This window comes from Sorex fumeus, unplaced genomic scaffold (genome assembly GCF_029834395.1).
Source record: "Sorex fumeus unplaced genomic scaffold, SorFum_2.1 ptg000098l, whole genome shotgun sequence".
Lineage (NCBI taxonomy): Eukaryota > Metazoa > Chordata > Mammalia > Eulipotyphla > Soricidae > Sorex > Sorex fumeus.
The window spans coordinates 40,632,483-40,652,554 of NW_026606155.1; the positions used below are offsets into that span (position 1 = coordinate 40,632,483).

Here is a 20,072-nt window from a genome sequence, read left to right on the forward strand (position 1 = left end):
GCATGCAAGGCAAGCACCCTACCCACTACTATCATGCCCTCTCCTGCAGACTATACTGAAATTATGGGTGATAATTTAATTTTAAATGTTATAGCATCCTATGGTCTATATTTTTGTTCCAGGTTTGCTATATAAAACTTGTTTTTCAAGACTTGTCCGTTTCTAGCAACACCGAGAATATTGTTTTTAAAAAGTTAAAAATTATTCTATTGTTTTTCAGTACCATTTTGCAATGAAAGAGTCACCACTGAATGCAACCTTGATTCTGTAAGTTTTGCAGATTTATTTGAGACGTTTATGTTCAGATTTGTTTTATAAAATGAATTATTACTCGTGTCTGTACAGCTTAAAACTTGTATCTTGTCACCTGTTTTTTAAAATCCAAGATCTAGTCGCTATACATTTAACCAAAATTTAATGTTTATAGACTTTATAATATGGCAGGCTTTAATATTGAGGGTAGGGGTAGTGGAACTCTTGGTGGGGCTCAGGGTACTATGCGTTGTGCTAGGAACTGAGTCCAGCTCAACTCTATGGATATAAGTATAGGACAGATGCTTTCCCCCCTGTACTTAAGATGTAGCAAGACCAACGACTCTGGCATACAATCATGCCTTGACATTTTCCGGGACTAGTTGCTAAATAGATCGGGGAATGGCCAGGGTTTTGCTAATCTTTGATCACAGGCTATTAAAAAAATACATTAAAGACATGATCATGAAGCCTGACAAACATTTGGCACCTTCAGGACCTCTTTATTTCTTAGGTGTCATTCTCTTATTTGTTTGTTTTTTAGTTTTGGGGCCACACCTGGCCAGTACTCCGGCCTTACTCCTGGCTCTGCATTCAGGGATCACTCCTGGCAGGCCTAGGTAACCATACAGGGTACCAGGAATGGAACCCAGGTCAGATGCCTGCAAGGCAAAGCACCCTATCTGCTATACTATGGCTCTGGTCCTGTTTCATTATCTTTTAAAGGTGCCTTCTCTGCCTTCCAGCTGCCAGGCTGCCGTGTGTCTCAGAGTAGAATGAAGCATATTACTGACACCCATTTTCTGTGCTTTCTTGGTCTTCCCCTTCTTTAATCCTAGGCTAAGAGTGAAGTCAGGGACTTTGAGCAATTTCTATAAAACTGATCATTCTGTTCCCAGATTTGAATTCTGTATGATTGGTTCTGATGATCTACATCAGACTTAAGAATCAAGAAGCCAGGGTGCTTGCCTTGCATGTCACTTACCTTGCACACTACCTACCCGTGGCAGGTCTCAGGGGCCTGCATATATTGGGCATGTATTCTACCATTGAGCTATCTCCCTGGCCCTGGGGTATTTTGGGGAAGTGGAGGGTGGAGTTGATCTACCAAATAATTACTTCCTGTGGCATTATTTGAACCTGAAGTAGGATCTGAGGGGGAAACAAAAGGGTCCCAGCAGGACCTATCACAAGATATGATAGGCCTATTATATGCCACTAGGTGAATTAGCCATTATAGAGTCTACATGAGTTACTTTAGACATGGTCTCAATTTTATTCATCTTCCATAAGCTGTGGAAATTATATATCATGGAGCGATAGCACAGCGGGTAGGGCGTTCGCCTTATCGCCTTACAAGCGGCCAACATGGCCGACCCGAGTTCGATTCCTCCGCCCCTCTCGGAGAGCCCGGCAAGCTACCGAGAGTATTCGATATGCCAGACACAGTAACAACAAAGTCTCCAATGGAGACGTTACTGGGCCCGCTCGAGCAAATCGACGATCAACGGGAGGGCCTTTACCTTTACCTTTTAAACATTTCTAAGGGTGCATTACTAATTTGCCTTATCAAAAAAGAAAAAAATAAACAAAATGACATCTGTGGCCATGTAGTAGAACCATAATAATTTTGTTGTTCTGTAGGAAAAATGATTCTCTTACTAGCTTATCCCCTGTGAACTTGCAATGTTGAAGACTTGACTCACAAAAGTCTGGGTGTTAGCTTTAATGACATATGTCCTGGAATGTGTTTTTAGCCTCGTCTCAGCTGTGGTAATCCATTCACGCCTGTGGAGAAGAGACACCAGAGAAAGTCCAGATATGTTTCCTTTGGTGGCAACCTGATCACCTTCTCGCCTTTGAGGCCCCTCACTGGAGAACAGTCAGAAGAGTCAAATTAAAAAATAATGAGTCCCAACATTTTTCTTTGTTTTATCAATGCTGTAATATATTCTTAGGTTACTGGCAAGCTGAATGACATGTATTTTTGTATCATTGCTGTCCAGTTCTATAGGTCATCTTGTGCTTTCATAGACATTGTTTATTCATGTTTTGGATGCGGTGTTGTTTCGTGGAAGTGAAGACATTTTATACTTTAGCCATGTAGAATAAAAATGTAGTGTGCCTTACAGCTTATTTAAACGTGTAAAGTTAATGCTAAGTAACATGCTGAGAGCTTATAAACTATCTTTGGTTTAATCAGAATATATTAAATGTTGGTAGAAATATTTGGATCCTTTTATACTGTATTCCTAATTTGAATTCTTAGATGTATTGTTGTTCACATCTAACATTGACTATTAACTATTGTCTATGTAAGGGCATAATACAGTTTCTTTTTCACTTTCCTGGATTCTGGAGTGAGTTTACATGCTGTAATATTGAATAGTTAACTATTAAGAGATTCCCATTAAATCCTAGTCTTTTTTTTTTTTTTTCTATTTTCCCCTTGACCTTCAGCCTTTAAAGGAAATGCCTTTTTCTCTTGAAGAGGATCATATCAGTACTTGCTGTGCTGAGATAGCTTTAATTTTTTTGGTTTTTCCTTTTTGGTGGCGGTTGGTTTGGGCCATACCTGGCAGTGCTATGGGTTTATTCCTGGCTCTGTGTTCAAGGATCATTCCTGGCAAGGTTTAGGGAACGAAGTGGACATGCCAGGGATAGAACCCAAGGCATCATACAAGGCAAGTGCCCTACCCACTGTCCTATCCTTTTGGCCCTAAGTTTGTGTTTCTTAAAGGAGTCTCCCTAGTGGTACTAGTGGTACTTGGGGCCCCGGGAACTGCTTCTTCTAATCCTTACATCTAGTTTGGCGCTTGGACTAGGTGATCAGTGCTGGTGGGGTCTGCAGTGTTAGCATGGAGAGAGCATGTAGTCCAGGGATCAAAAACAGGACCTCAAGAGTTCACTCCGCCCCTTCAAGCTATCTTCCCAGCCCTGAAAGACTTTTTTATAAAACTCGTACTGAACACATTGTTTAAGACAGAGCCATCAGAATAACGGCCCTGAGCAGATTAGTAACCAAAGTTCATATTTAGATCTACTTATTTCTCACAACAAAGGTATCCATCAAACAATGACCTTATGGATGGCCTCCAAAATTTGGAATTATCAAAGACAAAACACACCTACTTTTGTTGCCAGAGAAAGGTGTGTTAACATTGTGGAAGGAAAAGTTTAAGTCCACTTGAACCTGCAGGGATACTTATATGAAGAGGCTTATGCTGGCCTAGAAGAATGTTCCAGAATACCTAGTTTTCCCAAAATATGAGTAGGGGTTTTTTTTGGGGGGGAGGAGGGTGTGTCTTGGCAGGGATGGGGGGAGGGTGTGTTTGTTTGTTGTGGGTGTTTTTGGTTGGGGTTTTCTTAGGTTTCTCATTTGCTTTAGGGCTACACGGCTATGCTTAGGCTCTACAATCTAAGTTGTCCCTTACAACTAGAGTGTTCTTAGTCTTTTTGGACCCTAGCATTACTTGATATTAGGAAAATCTTTTGTTTTATTGTCTTTTGGTCCACATTCAGTGGTGTTCAGGGGTTACTCCTGGAATCCCTCCTGGCAGTGCTCAGGGACCATATGGGTGCTAGGGATCAAACCCAGGTCGGCCACATGCAAAACAAGCACCCTACATGCTGTGCTATCACTCTAGCCCCAGGAAAATCTTTGAAGACACTATAAATGCAAACTTCTTTCACTTGGAAAGAAAATATCTAAGATTGAAGGGGAATTTTCAAAATCAACTGGAAATTTCTGTGTATTGAAGACCTGCCATAAGAAAAATCTCTTTGCAAACAATAGTTATCCAATGGTCATGGTTCTTATTTTACAAAGGAACCAGAGGATGTGAGTAGGTTTGTGTAAACCAAGTTTCCCTCTTTTCTCCAAAGCTTAATTTTTTCACTTATTCATAGCTAGATTCCAAAACCTGAATATTAGGATAAGGAATTCATAAGTTTGAAACAGGCAATTTCTTTTTTCTTTCTTTTCTTTTTTATTGAATCACCATGAGATAGTGAGATAGTTACAAAGCTTTCATGTTTGAGTTTCAGTCATACAATGATCAAACACCCATCCCTCCACGAATGCACATTTTCCATCACCAGTGTCCCCAGTATCCCCTCTGCCCCATCCCACCCCTCCCTTGCCTCTATGGCAGACAATTTCCCCCATACTCTCTCTCTACTTTGGGTCATTATGGTTTGCAATACAGGTACTGAGAGGTTATCACGTTTGGTCCTTTATCTACTTTTAGCATACAGATCCCATCTGGAACTATCCCTCCAACCATCATTGACTTGGTGATCCCTTCTCTATCCCAGCTGCCTTCTTCCCCAGCTCATAAGGCAGACTACCAACCATGGAGCAATATTCCTGGCCCTGTCTCTACTGCCTTTGGGTATCAGTCTCATTTTATATTCCACAAATGAGTGCAATCATTCTGTGTCCCTCTCTGACTCCTTTCACTTAGCATGATACTCTCCAGGGCCATCCACTTATAAGCAAATTTCATGACTTTGTCTTTCCTAATAGCTGCGTAGTATTCCATTGTGTAGATGTACCAAAGTAACAGACCATTTCAGTTGCTGGCAGCCCACCTGTGCTGCCCTCTCAGCTGGAGAGAGCAACTTCACCCAGCCCCACACTCTCCCAGATGGCCAGTATGCACTAATGTGAGGTACTCTGAACCTGACTTCTCAGCTATTTTAACAGATCATCCCAGCTTCAGAACCTGGTGAAGTGGGCTGAGGCATTAATGTTCAACTCCCTCGGCCCAACCCTGTAACTTCTCCCCACAACTATTTATAATAAGAGCACTTGCTTAAATTTCTTATATTCACATCTCTCCTTGGGGGTCCCAACCTGTGACAGTGTTTATAACTATTTTTGAAGTATATTGTAGAAATGATAAAGTCATGTTTTGGTCTCTTGTGAAATGAAGGGGTGCCATCCTAGTTTTGAAATGTTTATTCAATTGCTTCTCAGCCTTTTGACTAAGATCAAGTGTGAAATGTTTATTCATTGTTGGCTTACTATTATTAGTAAAGAGGGGTAGAAAGTCCTGTTAACAAGGTATTCAGCAACAGATGAGTGGATAATGACTATATCCACTCATATACACAATGGTTTGTGATATATATGTGTATATATACACATATGTGAGTGTGTGTGTATAATATATATAATGAAATACCATGCAGCTGCAAGGAATGATGAAATCATGCAATTCGTGCCAACTTGGAAGTAGAGTATATCATGTTAAGTGAAGTGAGTCAGAAGAAGGACAACTACTGGATGATCTCACTTATCTACAGTGTATAGAATAACAGGATGAGGTATCAGACAGGGGAATACCTACATTGCACAGGTCCTTAGATTGTAGAAATAAGGAGGGCAGGGGAAGGAAAGTAGTCAAGGGAAGGAGTAAAAAGAAGTTCGCAGGAGGTAATAGGCAGGGGTCAGTGGCCTCAAGCACACGGTGGTATGGAGGTGTAGTTTATGTATATATATGAGCTGCAGTACCAACAAAAAGGCAAGTATATATCCAAACTGCAACAACCAAACAAAAAAATGTGCTTGTCAAGGAGACAGACTGGGTGGTAAGAGAAAACCTGGGGACACTGGTGGAGGGAAGTTGACACTGGTGGGGTTGGTGTTGGAACACTTTGTGTCTGAAAATGAAGTATAAGTAATGTGAATCAGTGCTTTTCAAAGTCCTGGCTCACCATGCTGCCTGAGGGCCAGTGAGTGGCTCTGACTAAGAGGCCAGGCTCTATGTGTAAGGTGTGTGCTTATTCCTCAGTGCCAGCCCAGTTCTGACACGCTCTGTATCTGGGACCTCTGGCACCCCAGGGATGGTCTTCGGTGTACAGCAGCCGGATATGTGCAAACATGGCTAAAGCATGTGTGACCCTGAGAAGCACTTCAACTCAAGACTGAGCACCTACTAACCCCATCAAAAAATGGGGAGAAGAAATGAACAGAAACTTCCTCAAAAAAGAAATTCAGGGGCTGGAGCGATAGTACAGCGGGTAGGGCATTTGCCTTGCATGCGGCCGACCCAGGTTTGAATCCCAGCATCCCATATGGTCCCCCGAGCACTGCCAGGAGTAATTCCTGAGTGCATGAGCCAGGAGTAACCCCTGTGCAATGCCGGGTGTGACCCAAAAAGCAAAAAAAAAAAAAAACAAAAAACCTATTCTGCTCCATGAATTTGGAGATTTTATTGAAAGGGGGAAAAAAACCTCCAATGGCATAATTTTTTGTTGGTATCAAATACTGGCTTGAAAATAGTGGGGTATAAAGAGATAAAATAGAATTTTAAAGGAATCAAGAAGTAGAATCCCTAACAGTGACTGAGTCCTGCAGAGTAAATCATTGATACGTTTTTCTTCCTGCTTTTCTCATTTCCCAAATATAGTCTGTCTTGTCCCTTTTTCTCCCTATGTTTGAGGGATGGGGATGGAACCAAAGGCCTCACGACACATGTAAGACAAGTGCTCGATCACAGATCCCCAGCCCTTTGGAAGTAAAATTGTTCAAGAAAATGGGAAAATGATTTATTCATCATATCTCCTAGTTTTTATGACAATCTGGAAGACTGACTCACCGCAGGTCATGGTTCTCTTATTTCCCCCACTCCCTTCCCTTTGATGTTTCCGTGGTCAGGGTTGTGTTCTCCGGGTGTTGTGCTCCTTTAGCTGTGGTTTCACACGTGCTGGCCACACTCCTGGCCACCACGCACTGCTAGCACAACAAGACATTGCTGGTGGTGCCCATATCTCAGCCAAGCCACTGGGATCAGACACCAAGTATGTAAGGCCCCAGGTGGGAAACTCAGTCTCACATCTGTAGGGTGGGTGCTGCAGTCTGGGCTATGCCTGACCAACCCCTATGTCTTTCTTTAAAATATTTTAACAAAACTCCCGGAGACCTTAATGTGTTGATACTCTCACATGCTCCCTTTTCCATTATATCCATTGTGGATAAACCATCTCAAATGCCACATCAAGACAGGTAGCTCTTAGAATATTTAGGGACTAGAGAGGTGGTACTGTGGGATGGGCCCTTGCCTTGCTCACAGCTGACCCAAGTTTGATTCCCAGATCCCATATGGTCCCCCAAATCCACCAGGAGTAATCCCTGAGCACTGCTGGTGTGGCCCAAAAGCAAAATAAAAACCAAACAGAATAAGAATATTTATTAAATGGATGATTTATAAGAAAAATCTCAATGGATAAGCATACAATATTTCACTCACAGTGAACATTAAATGTGTAAGTTTTATGTTTTTAAGTATTCACTCCCTTAAGCTTATATCATAGCATGCGAAGCACTGGTGAGGTCAATGTCACCAGAAATGCCCAATTTGTTGATTTCATTGAGGTTTCTCATCCGATGATTGTACTGCAGCAAGTGAGCATCATTGACAGCCACCTTGAAGTGGTCGTTTTCAACCAGTACTTGGATCTGAAATGACATTCACAAAACCGTTAAAAACATCTGAGATGAGCTCAACAGAGCCAACATTTCATTTGATGATTTGTAAACATATTAAAGTCCAGAAAAAGTAAACCAAAAACAAAATTTCCAGATGATTCAAAGACTTAAAAAATAAAATTGGGGGCTGGAACAATAGCACAGCGGGTAGGGCGTTTGCCTTCCACGTGGCCGACCCGAGTTCGATTCCCAGTATCCCATATGGTCCCCCAAGCACCGCCAGGAGTAACACCTGAGCATCGCTGGGTGTGACCCAAAAAGCAAGAGAAATAAAATTGTTAGAAGACTATCCAAATGAAGCCATTAAGAAAAAGATCACTTGTGCCCTAAAATTCCTGAAAATTAAAAGTAGGAATCCACAATTGGAGAAAAAAAAAATTTCCCAAAGATTTAAGAGATGGTCTATGAGCCAGTAAATGCTACAGATGTTGGCAACAGAACCAGTGAAGATTTTGAAACTACAGATAGTTCAATTGGGAGATATTTTGGTGTATTAAAAGTTCAATTAAATGTAAAAGTTTATTCCTAATATGTAGGATTGTCTACTATTCATAGGAGAAAAGCATTTAGTAATGCGCATGAGTGAGAAATTAGGCTTGTGGACTTAGAAAGCGATTTGAAAGCAAATGTAACCAAGGTTTTGGAATTTTAATGATTATAGTGTATTTTATGATTATAGTGTATTACCATTGCCACGGGCAGAGCCTGGCAAGCTACCCATGGCATATTCGATATGCCAAACACAGTAACAAGTCTCACAATGGAGATGTTACTGGGCCCACTCGAACAAATCGATAAACAACGGAAGGACTGTGCTACAGTGTAACAACAATGCTTGAACCAAGAAGAGCAGTAAGGCACAGCAGTACTTGAATGGAACTAGGGAGGGTGCCCTCCTGGCAGATTCTGGCCTGCTGAGCCCAGTCCCTTGGGAAGAGAAGGAGCCATGCTTGTTTGGTGTAGCAGGAAAGCAGATGAAAATTAATTTTAGCTGCACCAAGTTTCCAGAGTAATGAGCTAAATCTTTATAATTCCCTACGAGCAAGTATACACCATCAACATGTAAAATCAGTAGCTTACTTTGAATGGTTTACCACTTTCAAAAGGGAAAGTCGACTGTCTCTCTTCCTTTCCCCAGTTGTTATCCATCTTTGTGTTGCAAACAATGACTCTCCTGTTGTCCTCGTTGAAGCGGGGGTTAAAGTGGAAGGCCACGTCATTCCCTTTCTTGAAATCTAAAGCAATTCTGTTTTAAACCCAAGGCCAGAGTTAATGAAACGATTCGGATCACACAACAGTACTAAGTATCAAACTTCACTTTCTAAAGAGCAGATTATAAAATACAGGACATTTTTCTTAACAAAGTAGAGAACCAGAAAATGAGTTCTAACTGGAAAATCAGCTAGGAGAAGTCAATGCAATAGCATCATTCTGGGCTTTCTCCACCCCCCACTTCCACCCCCTTCCATTTTTTCTGCTCATGAGCCAGTAATGCGTGTTCATTATTAATTTAATAAATGTTATACACTACTTTTCCTCATGCCAAATACAGTAACAACAAGTCTCAAAATGGAGACGTTACTGGGCCTGCTTGAGCAAATCAGTGAACAACGAGAGGACAGCAGTACAGTGCTACTTTTCCTCATAGCTTTTTAATTTTATTTTAAAGGAAAAAAAAGGCAAGATAAATGTGTTAATTTTTTTTTTTTTTTGCCTCCTTATCTTAGGTCACATTCTTTTGGAGAGAATTTGTGGGGAAGAGCTTTTGGGGGCCATCTAGCAGTGCATAGGGAATACTCCTGTCTCTGCAGGAATCAATCCTGGTGGTGCTAAGGGGAATCATGTAGTACCCAGGACTGAACTAGGGCCAGTCTGCAAGGCAAGCACCTTAACCCCTGGATTCTTTCTCTCTGGCCCAAGATGGTAACTTTTGATAGGCACCTAGACAGAAAGTACCCGCTTGGTTTTTAGGGACTGTATGTTTCAGCCATGCGAACATTCCATTACAGAGGCTCTGCCGCTCTCTCATTCAAAGCCTTTTACTGACAGGAAGAACCAACAGAAGGGGTTTCCTGCTTTTCCTCAGTGTCTTCACTAAGTAGAAGTCTGCTGCATTCTGGTTGTGGGGGAAGCATAAGATGTAGAGTGGGGAAACCTTGTTCCATTGGTGGAGACAGATAATGATCTGGAATAATCTCTTACTGTGGTGTTACCAAGATTCTAAATATGTAATTTGAAAAATTCAACATATATAGATCATCCTTTAGTCAAATAGCAATCCATAAATGTGTCAAACTCATCCATTTTGCTCTCACCTGTTTGCATTGGGCTTGACGGTGCCCATAATGGTTATCAGCATGCGAGGCATGACTCCTGCAGGCAGAGGCAGGTCATAGGGCACAGTCTGGGGATGAAAAAATATACCTGTGTCAATACAGAGTCAAGTTGTCTAGGTGAGAAGCAAAAGTTGTTGCTAAAGTTCAGTCACTTTTTTTGTGGGGATTGGGGGGTGACCACACCTGGCTCTGTGCTCAGGAATTGGTCCTCAGAAATCGGTCCTGGGTAAATAGGGAGAATAATAAAAATATCTACTGTTGTTGGTGTGGGTGGTAGCAGGGGAGGATACCCAGGTGTTAGGGAATGGGGCCCTGCAGTGCCAAGGCTGGGACCCTGGGCCTCACCTATGCAATGTGCTCAACCACTGAGTCAGAGCTCCTGCCCCTAGTATCCCATGTCCCATAGGTAGTGATGGGGCTCAGTGAGACCAGCCATGAAGGAGCACTCTGTTAGCACAGGGTCTGTACGCAGCCTTTATTGACCATAACTCAAATTCCCCTGTTACTATGACATTAACTCCACATCTATAAAACTGCTTTATCTTTTGTCTTTAGAGTGTGCATTGGTTTCTTTTTGTTTGATTTTGGGTTTACCGGTGGCTCTGCACTCAGGAATCATTCCTGGTGGGGCTCAGGGGATCCTATGAGATGACAGGGGTGGAACCAGGTTTGACGACATGCAAGACAAGCGCCCTACCCACTGTACCATTTCTCCAACTCCTGCATTAGTTTCTTTTTAATATATATATATATATATATATATATATATATATATCCACTAGCACTTTTGTCTAGGGGACTAAAACACATTGCAGCTAGTCATTGGAGTGTGGAGTGTGACTCAGAGCAGAATTTAAGGCCGCAGTTTCCCTGAGGCCAGAAGCAGGTGGGCGTCAAGAACTGACCCTCAGGCAGAGCCCTGTGGTGGGGTGGCAATGTGCGCCAGAAGCATGCTGCATCCTGTACTAGCTTTGTCCTGGCCAGAAACGAGAACAGGAAATGCCTAGTTCATCTTACCAGCGGCCCAGCTGGGGTTCCATAGGGACCGGCAGCAGGGTAAGCACCAGGAGCGCCGGGTTGTCCAGGAGCACTGGGCTGTCCAGAAGGAGGGTAGGCCCCTGGCCCGCCCGGCTGCCCAGGGTAGGCACCTGGTGTATTTGATCCAGGGTAAGCAGGTGCTGTTGCTCCAGGGTAGGCCCCAGGGGGTGCCTGTCCAGGATAGGCTCCAGGGGGTGCCTGTCCAGGGTAAGCCCCAGGGGGTGCCTGTCCAGGATAGGCCCCAGGGGGTGCCTGTCCAGGGTAGGCCCCAGGGGGTGCCTGTCCAGGGTAGGCCCCAGGATAGGCAGTTCCACCAGGCTGGTTTCCCCAGGCACCAGGCCATCCTTGAGGGTTTGGGTTTCCAGACCCAGAAACAGCATCATTAAGCTGGAAAGAAAGAAGAACAATTACAAGATGAAAAACAGATGTACCGAATCTCCAAAGAAAACAGGAGCCTGTGATCTGAGAGGCAGAATGGCCTGGTACAATTCATGTTTAGGAAATTCATGTTCACACCAAATTCCCCCTATTCACTTCCAAAAACTAAAGTGAGACTTCAATTGCGATGATGTAGGTGTGATCACTTTATTCTTGCCTCCCATCATCTCAGAGCATGGAAGGATGCCTTTTTGTCTAAGGTTGGCCTCAGGTGCCAGCTATCATGATAGAGAAGCATGTGCCTCAGGAGAGGCATGGAAAAATCAAAACTAGAGCCTTGTGTGATAGTGGGGCTCCAGGAATTTCTCAGTCACACCAACCAGCTTTGCACCTAGGCCACTGTGGGTCCATCTCAGGCTTCTCTGTCCAGCTCTTGCAGAGTCTAATGGGAAAAATAGGACTCCAGCTCAGGAGCTCTTCTCATGTGGGTGAGGCCAGAGGAAGGCAGGGATGGGAGATAGTTGGGACAGTGTGGGGCTCAAAACAAAATCTCTGCCTCTGAGGAAGAGGGTACCAATGGCCAAAAACAGCCCTCAAACACTTACCGAAAAACTGTCCGCCATTTTTCTAAAAGAAAAAAATAAAAAAGAAAGGTTATTTTCTTGATCCTGAAGGACTGTGCTGATTACTATAAATAGGTCACAGTGAAGACCAGTGTCTCTCAGTCATTTCCCCTCTGTGCCCCCGTCTGACCTTCTTCCTTTGTGGCATCCTAGTCTGCTCGTTGGCCCCGAGTCTTGTGCCATAGTCCCACATTTACACACTTTCACCTGTGGCCCCCTGGACTATCCCGGTTGAGAAACACTGGGATGGTGTTGACAGGTGTGACTTTCAATCCACACAAGCCCATTTACTGGGAAATGCACCTGGAGCATCAGTGTGGAACCACAGACAAGTTTCATCAAAGGGCAGGGTGTGGGTACCTAGAACCCCAAATCTGTTTAATATTTAGCTTTTAAACTCTAATCACACTGGTCTCTGTTCTGAATCCTAGGCACAGCATCCATGACATACAGGGTAGGGAAGAGAACAAGGAAGAAAATGTTCTGCCTTTTGACTAGGTTTTTTTTTTTTTTAAATGTAAACAGAAAGACCAGAGCAATAGCACAGCAGACTTTGCACATGCTTTGCATGCAGAGGGCCTGGTTTTGATCCCCGGAAACACTGGTCCCCAAGTACTGCAGGGTATAGCCATGGAACTCCCTGAAACCATGTAAAGTACAGGCTTGATGGTGCAACACAATCAAATGTGCAACCCCATCATCACAGCAGCAAAGTGTAGGAATGATGTGTGTGTGTGTGTGTGCACGCGCGCGCACACGCACGCACGCCCATATACAGACACAGGTCCTCCATTCACCATTCCTCCTGTATTCCCTTTTTTTTTTTTTTGGTTTGTTTTGGGGGGCCACACCCGGAAGTGCTCAGGGCTTCCTTTTGGCTCTGCACTCAGGGATCACTACCAGTGGTCCTTGGGGGACCCTAAGGGATGCCGGGGATTAAACCCAGATCAGCCATGTGTAAGACAAACTCTTTACCCACCGCGTTAAGTCTCTAGCCTCCCTGTATTCCTTTTATACTATGGCCCTACTCTCTTCTTTTCCTACTGAGAGCTCACACTCTCAGCTGGGTTTTAGAAGGAAACCAGTGCTGGTGGCCTACAGCTGAGCCATTAGAGACACTGCCCCAGACATAGTTACTGACAATGTTTACTCCTGCACTGACACTGCTTTGCCTGGCTGGGAGTGAAGACTGACAGGCTGAGACCTTATAGCCAAAAGACTCATGAGGTGGCAGGGATCCCACGTGATCCCGCATGCATGATGTTATAAACCCTACTGTGTGTCATAGAAAGTCACACCTGGGAGGCTGCCATCATGAGGAAAGAGACAGGTCAGTTAGACAAAGTCTCCAAGATGAGTAGCTTTGGATGTGGAACAACAGAAAAAGACATGTATAAGATACTTGTTTTTTGGGGGGGAGGGGGAAGATGCCTGCTATGACAAATAAATTCTTCAGTAGAATAATAAAAGTTTATCTATTTCATAGGATGCTACCAAAGGTTTTGTCTTACTTCATGCAGCCTTAATGAGAGGCCTCCCCTCTCCTCACGTCTGGCCAGAAGGAAGAACTCTGAACCTCTCAGGCCTGCGGTGTCTTCTCTCAGCTCAGGAGCTCAGTGATGTGGCCAAATTACCTGCACCCTAATTGGAATCTCCCCTACACCCTAACTGGAATATCCTTTTCCTTGATTTTCCCTTTGTGAGGGATTCTCAATTAAAAATTGACATTGCCTCAAGGGATACAAGAAACCAACTACTTGATAGGCCCTGAAAATGTAAGCATCAAATTGTTTGGATGTCTTTTCCCTCATAATGGCAGCCTCCCAGGTGTGACTTTCTATGACACACAGTACGATTTATAACATCATGCATGCGGGATGGTTTGAGATCTCCTAGTTTGAGATCCAGGATAATCCTGGTTTGAGATCCAGGACTTAATCCAGCCTCATATTCATATTCTCTCTCTCTCTCTCTCTCTCTCTCTCTCTCTCTCTCTCTCTCTCTCTCTCTCCTCTCCCTCTCTCTCTCTCTCTCTCTCTGCACATTTCTTTTCTGTGTTTTGTTTTTGAGCCATACCACCCGGCTGTGCTCAGGTCTTATTCCTTGTCTTGTGCTAAGGGATCACTCCTGGCAGGTCTCAAGGAACCATACATGGTGCCAGGAACTGAACCTGGGTTAGCTGTGTGCAAAGCAAGTGCCCTGAGATAGTACGTGCTGTACTATCTCTCTGCCTGTGTTTGTTTTTCCTGAGCCATATCCAGTGTGCTGAGGGGCTACTCTTGGCTCTTTGCTTAGTCATGGCCCTCAGCAGTCCTTGGAGGCTGGGGTGGAGCCCAGGCCCAGACCTTCATGCAAAGCTTGTGATCAGCCTGTTGAGCTAATTCTCCCCTTCTGCACTTTACTTCTTTAACCTGGTCGTTATCGGGTTCTTTGGACAAGGTTATGCTGATTGGTTATGCTGCTGCTTATCTGCCACCACAGGAAGCTGCTGGCAATAAGCCGGAAAATGCTCCCTTGTGGTCCAACAGGGATGACACACACTGTGTGGTTTTCTGTTTGCTCCGTTAGTTTTGTGGCATGCCCAGTGCTCTTTAGGGCATACTCCTGGATTAACACTCAGGGATCACCTGGTGGGGCTCAGGGACTGTATGAGGTGCTGGGGATTGAAACCAGGTCAGCCGCAAGCAAGCCAAGTGCATGTAGTAGTGTCCACTGTACTATTGCTCCTGCCTGCTGTACCATCACACTTATTATATAGGATGACCCTCTGAGGCAAAAGCTAAATCTTGCTTGCATCTCCTTCCCTGAAAGACTGTCACCACCCAGAAAACGGTATTACAAGAGGAAGAAGAGACTGGAAAGGGAAAAACATAGAGCTTTAATTCAAGAAAAGAAAGCTTCTCATTTTCAATGCCAGTAGGAAAGACTTTTGAACAACCCACAGGTTATCAAGCTCAGATGGTTCTTCCACAGCTTCTTCTTCCACAACCATCCTACACATCCAATGATCACCAGGTAGGTGTGGCACTTCTTAAGCTATCCCTACTCCATAGGAGCTTATTCCCAGCCTCAGTACCACTTCAAGTTAGGGGGGGATACTCCCCATCGGAGTACGCTGCGGTGTTTAGCAGCATGACCCACTTTAGAAGACAACACCAGCAGCAGAACCTACCCTCTCCCCATTACGCCAACTAAAAAAAAAAGTCCAATGCCAAACACCTCCATCTTCACCGTGCCTTGAGATGAAGAAAGGACAAAAGCACTCCTGGTTTGAGATCCAGGATAATTAGCATGCATTTCCCTATATGAAAGTATTGATAAATTAATAAAACAAAGTAGTTTCAATTATGAAACTAAAATCTGTACAACTGCCTCATTAACATAGCCCAAATTGAAATGTTTAAAAGCTAATTACAGGGCTAGAGAGATAGTATTGATGGTAAGGTGCTTGTCTTGCATGCAGCTGACCTCAGTTAAATCCCTGACAACCCATATGGTTCCCAGAGGACTCCTAAGCGCAGAGCCAAGAATTAAGTCCTGATCACTGCAGGATATGGCCAAAAAAAGCAATAAACAATAAAGGCTAATTATATGCAGAGACTCAGAGAAAGGGGACACATCCTAATGTAATATTGGTTCTTTCCAAAGTCACTGTGCAAAGTATATTTAATTTACTTTTTAATTCAATCCAACCACCCTACAGACAAAAAAGAACTTTTACTTTTTTCCCGGTTTGCTTTATGTGACACCTCAGGTGACAGTTTAGATTGTGTTGTGACACATGATACAAGTTCATTAGATTAATGACGCTCTGCACAGGGTGGTGCTTGTCAACTTACAAAGTAGTTACACATCTCTGTTTGGATTCTGAGCATAATCTTATAGATTGAAGAGGAAATTCATATTCCCCATTTTAGAGGTGAGGAGCTGAAGCTCAGAGAGCTAAGTGGTTTGATGGCCCAAAGTTATTCCACCATTGGCAGGCCAACAGCCAGGGTCCAAGTGTCCTGGCTTATTCAACACTAATACAAAACTTCACACTCTGACATTTTAAATTATACTCCTCTGAAAGCATTGTTTCACTTAGAAATTAATTCTCCAGCTTACTCATTAGGAACTACATAACATGCTGAAATTGCAAACAATTTTTTTTTCAAAGATCATGTTTTTGTCAGAAAACTAGCTGGGTGACTCAGTGGCCAACAATATTGAATACAAGAATGCCATTGTGCATAGTCACTTTGCTAATTATAACCACATTTAAGCCAATAAAGTGTACTTTTCTAAAAATTGTGTATGTACTGTTCTTATTATGCCAACTTCTTGCCATCAATTTTTTTTTGTAAAGAATCATAACCAATGTTTGTTTTCTTGGTTGTTGTTTCAACCAAGACTTGCAAACCTAGAACTTAAAAAAAAGAAAAGCCCACCTCTATTTGGACAAATATTTTCTTTTTCTTTATTTGCCTAGAAATTTTGAAAAGCCAGCAAAGATGTGCTGCATACAGGTAACAAGAGAGATAAGAAAGAGATGGAAAATGAAAATGAGACAGAGAGACACTACCAGATTGCCCTGGGTTTCCACATCTTAAACAAAAAACAAAGACGTATAGGAAGCAGTTCAGTGTCACTCTAGGACAGGGAACATGACTCAGATTACTTCCATTGGCTGTTAACCGGCAGCTCTCCCACTAATAGAGTGACCATCCACAAAGTTCCACCTCGTCATTAACTCAGTTGCCCAGGTCACCAGCAGCATTTCTGAAGTTTCTGCTTACAAAGGGCCCGACCTTTATATAAGCTGGAAGGGAAGTGGCTAATGAATGGATTTCCTCAGAACCCCAGTGCACTGCCCACCTTCTCTCCAAAAGCCTGAAGAACTTCCTGCCCTTATTGAAGCACAGAGCAGGGCTTGAGGAAAGCTGGCTGCAAAGTCAAATTCAGTGAGATGATGAGCAGGAAAAAGGGAACAGTTCCCTCCTAAGATGCTATGCTGAAATAAGGGAACAGGTCCTTCTTAAGTTTGCTTTCTGGCTCTCTTACTATAGCTCCCTAGCTTCTAGAAGGTAACATTTCTTTCTGTCTTGCAGTTGCTGGATTTTTTTTCCCCTGTGGAAAAGTTGATCCAGTTAAGAGAGAACATATGATACTTAGTTAAGAGTAAGCTGGGATACAGCAAGGACTGCCCTGACAGGCTTCCTACTCAGAATTTAATGAGAGTGGGCTAGGCACCAGATGCCAAATGCCACCCTGTATCCTGTGTCCCAAGGATCACAGGAAAAGAGAAGTGGGTTTTCACATCAAGTTACCCTAAGTCTCAACTTTACAAGCCAATTAGTATTTAAGGTCAAAGGAAGATTCTTCAGTTATACTATATTGGTCTCTGAGGCAGTTAAGCTTTGGAGTCCAGCTAATGAGGGATCTAAGCAAATGGCTGCCTAATTTATAGGTGAGACCAACATTAGCTTCCCAACCTGTTAGCAATAAATAAAAGGTCCTTCAATGTAGCAGAGAGAAATAGCACTTATGAAGGAGACTTCAACAGAGCAAGATGTGCCTGTTCTAATGAAAATGAGATGGGCGTGGGGGGCAAACAAATCAGGTACTTCCTTTCTTCTGCTATTATATAACCTGTGAAGCAACCTTCTTTCCCTTCAAAGCTGAGAACATTCAACAACCCTCATCAAACATCTCCCCAGAAAATGGAGTAAGTGCTGATACTGAATGGGACCCTCGGACACCAAGCTTTTAGCAAGCAGCTCCAATACCCCCAAAGTCCAGGATAAGGCACCTCCATCAAGAGAATCAAAGTCCTTGCTGTTAAGAATTCAAAGTCAGGGGCTGGAGCGATAGCACATCGGGTCGGGCGTTTGCCTTGCCTCAGTTTGCGGCTGACCTGGGTTCGATTTCCAGCATCCCATATGGTCCCCCGAGCACCGCCAGGAGGAATTCCTGAATGCAGAGCCAGGAGTAACCCCTGTGCACTGCCGGGTGTGACCCAAAAAGCAACAACAAAAAAACAAACCAAAAAAAAAGAATTCAAAGTCAGTATCTGAAGAGAAGATACATGCAAAATAATACAATTTATTATGAAACTTTAACTTTCAGAAACACAATTCTAGGTATGAAACTTGATATGTGTTTTTTGTTTGGGGCCACACCACGGGCAAGTGCTCTGGGCTTACCTAACTGTGCTCAAGAATCACTCCTGGCCAGCACTGAGGACCATATAGGGCTTTACCCTCTGAACTGTCTCTTCTGCCAGATGCTTATCACTCTCTTTCAAGTGAATTGAGTCAATCATCCAGAATTTTTCCTGCATCCTAGAAAAACACTCGGAACAAACAAGTTCCAAGTATCACCGTCCCTTTAGCCATTGTCGGCACACATATCCAGCGTCCAAAACAGAAATGGTTCACTTCCAGGGGCTAAATCCACAGTCTCCTCCTTATATTTCGGAGGCCCCTGGCAGTCTGAGCTAAGCTCCCTAACCTCTGAGTGGACCGCTTGGGAAAGAGTTTATTGTAAGCAGCTGATAATTCATAATAAAACTTCAAGCCTGTTTGGAGGGTGGCCCAGCCCTCCGGCTAGGGCTGGGCATACATACTACCTACTTTCGGCCGCACCCCACCAGCCTCCTCCGCACACATCTGACATGCCTAAGGCCCGGGTTAGCCAATTTGGGCAGGGATGAGTCAGTCCTTTGCAAACGCTCCGGATTTGCGGTTTTTTTGCCCAGCCAGGCACATGCCTACTCAGGCCTTGGGGCTGGCAGCCCCCCTGCTTGTAGGATCAGCACCCAGAGGTGCGGCTGTTTTGGGGGCTCATTTCCCTCCAGTACCTGCTCCCGGGGGTCCTGGGCCTCGGGCCCACAGAAACCGCCCTTCGAGGGCACTTCCCTTAAATTCCCCCTATTCCTCTCTAACCCTCAGCTCTGCCGCGGGGCGGGGGGGTGGTTAGGGACAGGAACGTGCGCCCCACCACCAAGCAAGAGCAGACCCGGGGTTTAGAAGAGCGTCCATTTCCCGCCGTCTGTGGACCTGCCCGATGGGGGTCGGGGGGGGGGGGACGCGGCACTCAGGTGGCTGCGCCTCCCCTCTCCTTCTCCATAGCCGTCGAAGACGCACACAAAACCCCGAATTCCGCGGGCCTGATGTTGTTGTCCCGCATCCTCTGAACTAGGGGGTGTCGAAGAGTCAAAGGCAGAGGGGTCTATACCGAGACGGTGCGGACAGCGCCGCATTCACTTCGGGGCGTGGGGAGCGCCCTCGGTGCTCGCGAGCCCCCAGTGCCCGGGCCCCACTTGTGCTCCCCAAAATAGCCGCGCGCCGCCCGCAGCACCCGGAGACCTTCGGCCCCCCACGTCCAGCCACCCCGCGCCCGCGCTCTTCACCTGGGTGCTAGGTTGCTGCTCGCTCGTTCCGGAGAGGCTCCTGGCGAGGTGCGGCGGTGCCTGCGGGGCGGCTGCTCGACGCCTCAAATATCCGCTGCCCGACCCGCCTCTCCCGGGGCGGGGCCGCCCCAGTCCACACCCAGGCCGCACCCCGGACCGCGGGCTGGGGGAGCCTGGACATCCCCCTGAGACTGCGGGCGCCCGAATCCGGGGGGGCACAAGCGATGATCGGCAAAGCGAGGGCTGGGAGCCGGCAGGGCACCCCCGTCCCCACCGCCTCTAGGAGTGGGGGTCCGAGGACAGCCGCCGCAGCACTGGGGAGTGGCCATGGTCACCGTCCTCTCCCAGTCTCAACGAGGTGCGGCGGCGCAGCGCGGGCTGCTTCCTGGAGGTTTTGCTATTTGGTTTAGTTTGAGGATGACACCGGACCGGTGCTCAGGGCTTAGTCCTGGTCTGCGCGCAGGGGTCACTCCTGGTGGACTCTGGGCACCATAGGGGATGTCGGGGATCGAACCCCGCCCTGTCGGCCTCGTGCAAGGCAAGTGCCCTTCCCTCTG

At 45.0% G+C, this 20,072-nt stretch overlaps 2 protein-coding genes across 2 annotated transcripts in view; one reads left to right on the plus strand and one right to left on the minus strand.

Annotated features, from left to right (window-relative positions):
• The window catches only part of DLGAP5 (DLG associated protein 5), a 43,843-nt gene extending 41,690 nt beyond the window's left edge, over nt 1-2,153 (plus strand). The window contains exons 17-18 of the mRNA XM_056133898.1: nt 221-267; nt 2,010-2,153. Coding sequence (XP_055989873.1) covers nt 221-267; nt 2,010-2,153 — 191 coding nt within the window. The remainder of the gene's footprint in view (nt 1-220; nt 268-2,009) is intronic.
• A 5,280-nt stretch (nt 2,154-7,433) lies between these two features.
• Nucleotides 7,434-19,557, minus strand: LGALS3 (galectin 3). Its single transcript, XM_056134146.1, has 6 exons — nt 19,516-19,557; nt 12,105-12,126; nt 11,101-11,508; nt 10,063-10,151; nt 8,828-8,993; nt 7,434-7,717 (listed from the first exon to the last, which is right to left on the minus strand). The coding sequence occupies exons 2-6, from the start codon at nt 12,120-12,122 to the stop codon at nt 7,562-7,564; spliced, it is 837 nt and encodes a 278-aa protein (XP_055990121.1). The 5' UTR covers nt 12,123-12,126; nt 19,516-19,557; the 3' UTR covers nt 7,434-7,561.
• Nucleotides 19,558-20,072: the final 515 nt, after the last annotated feature.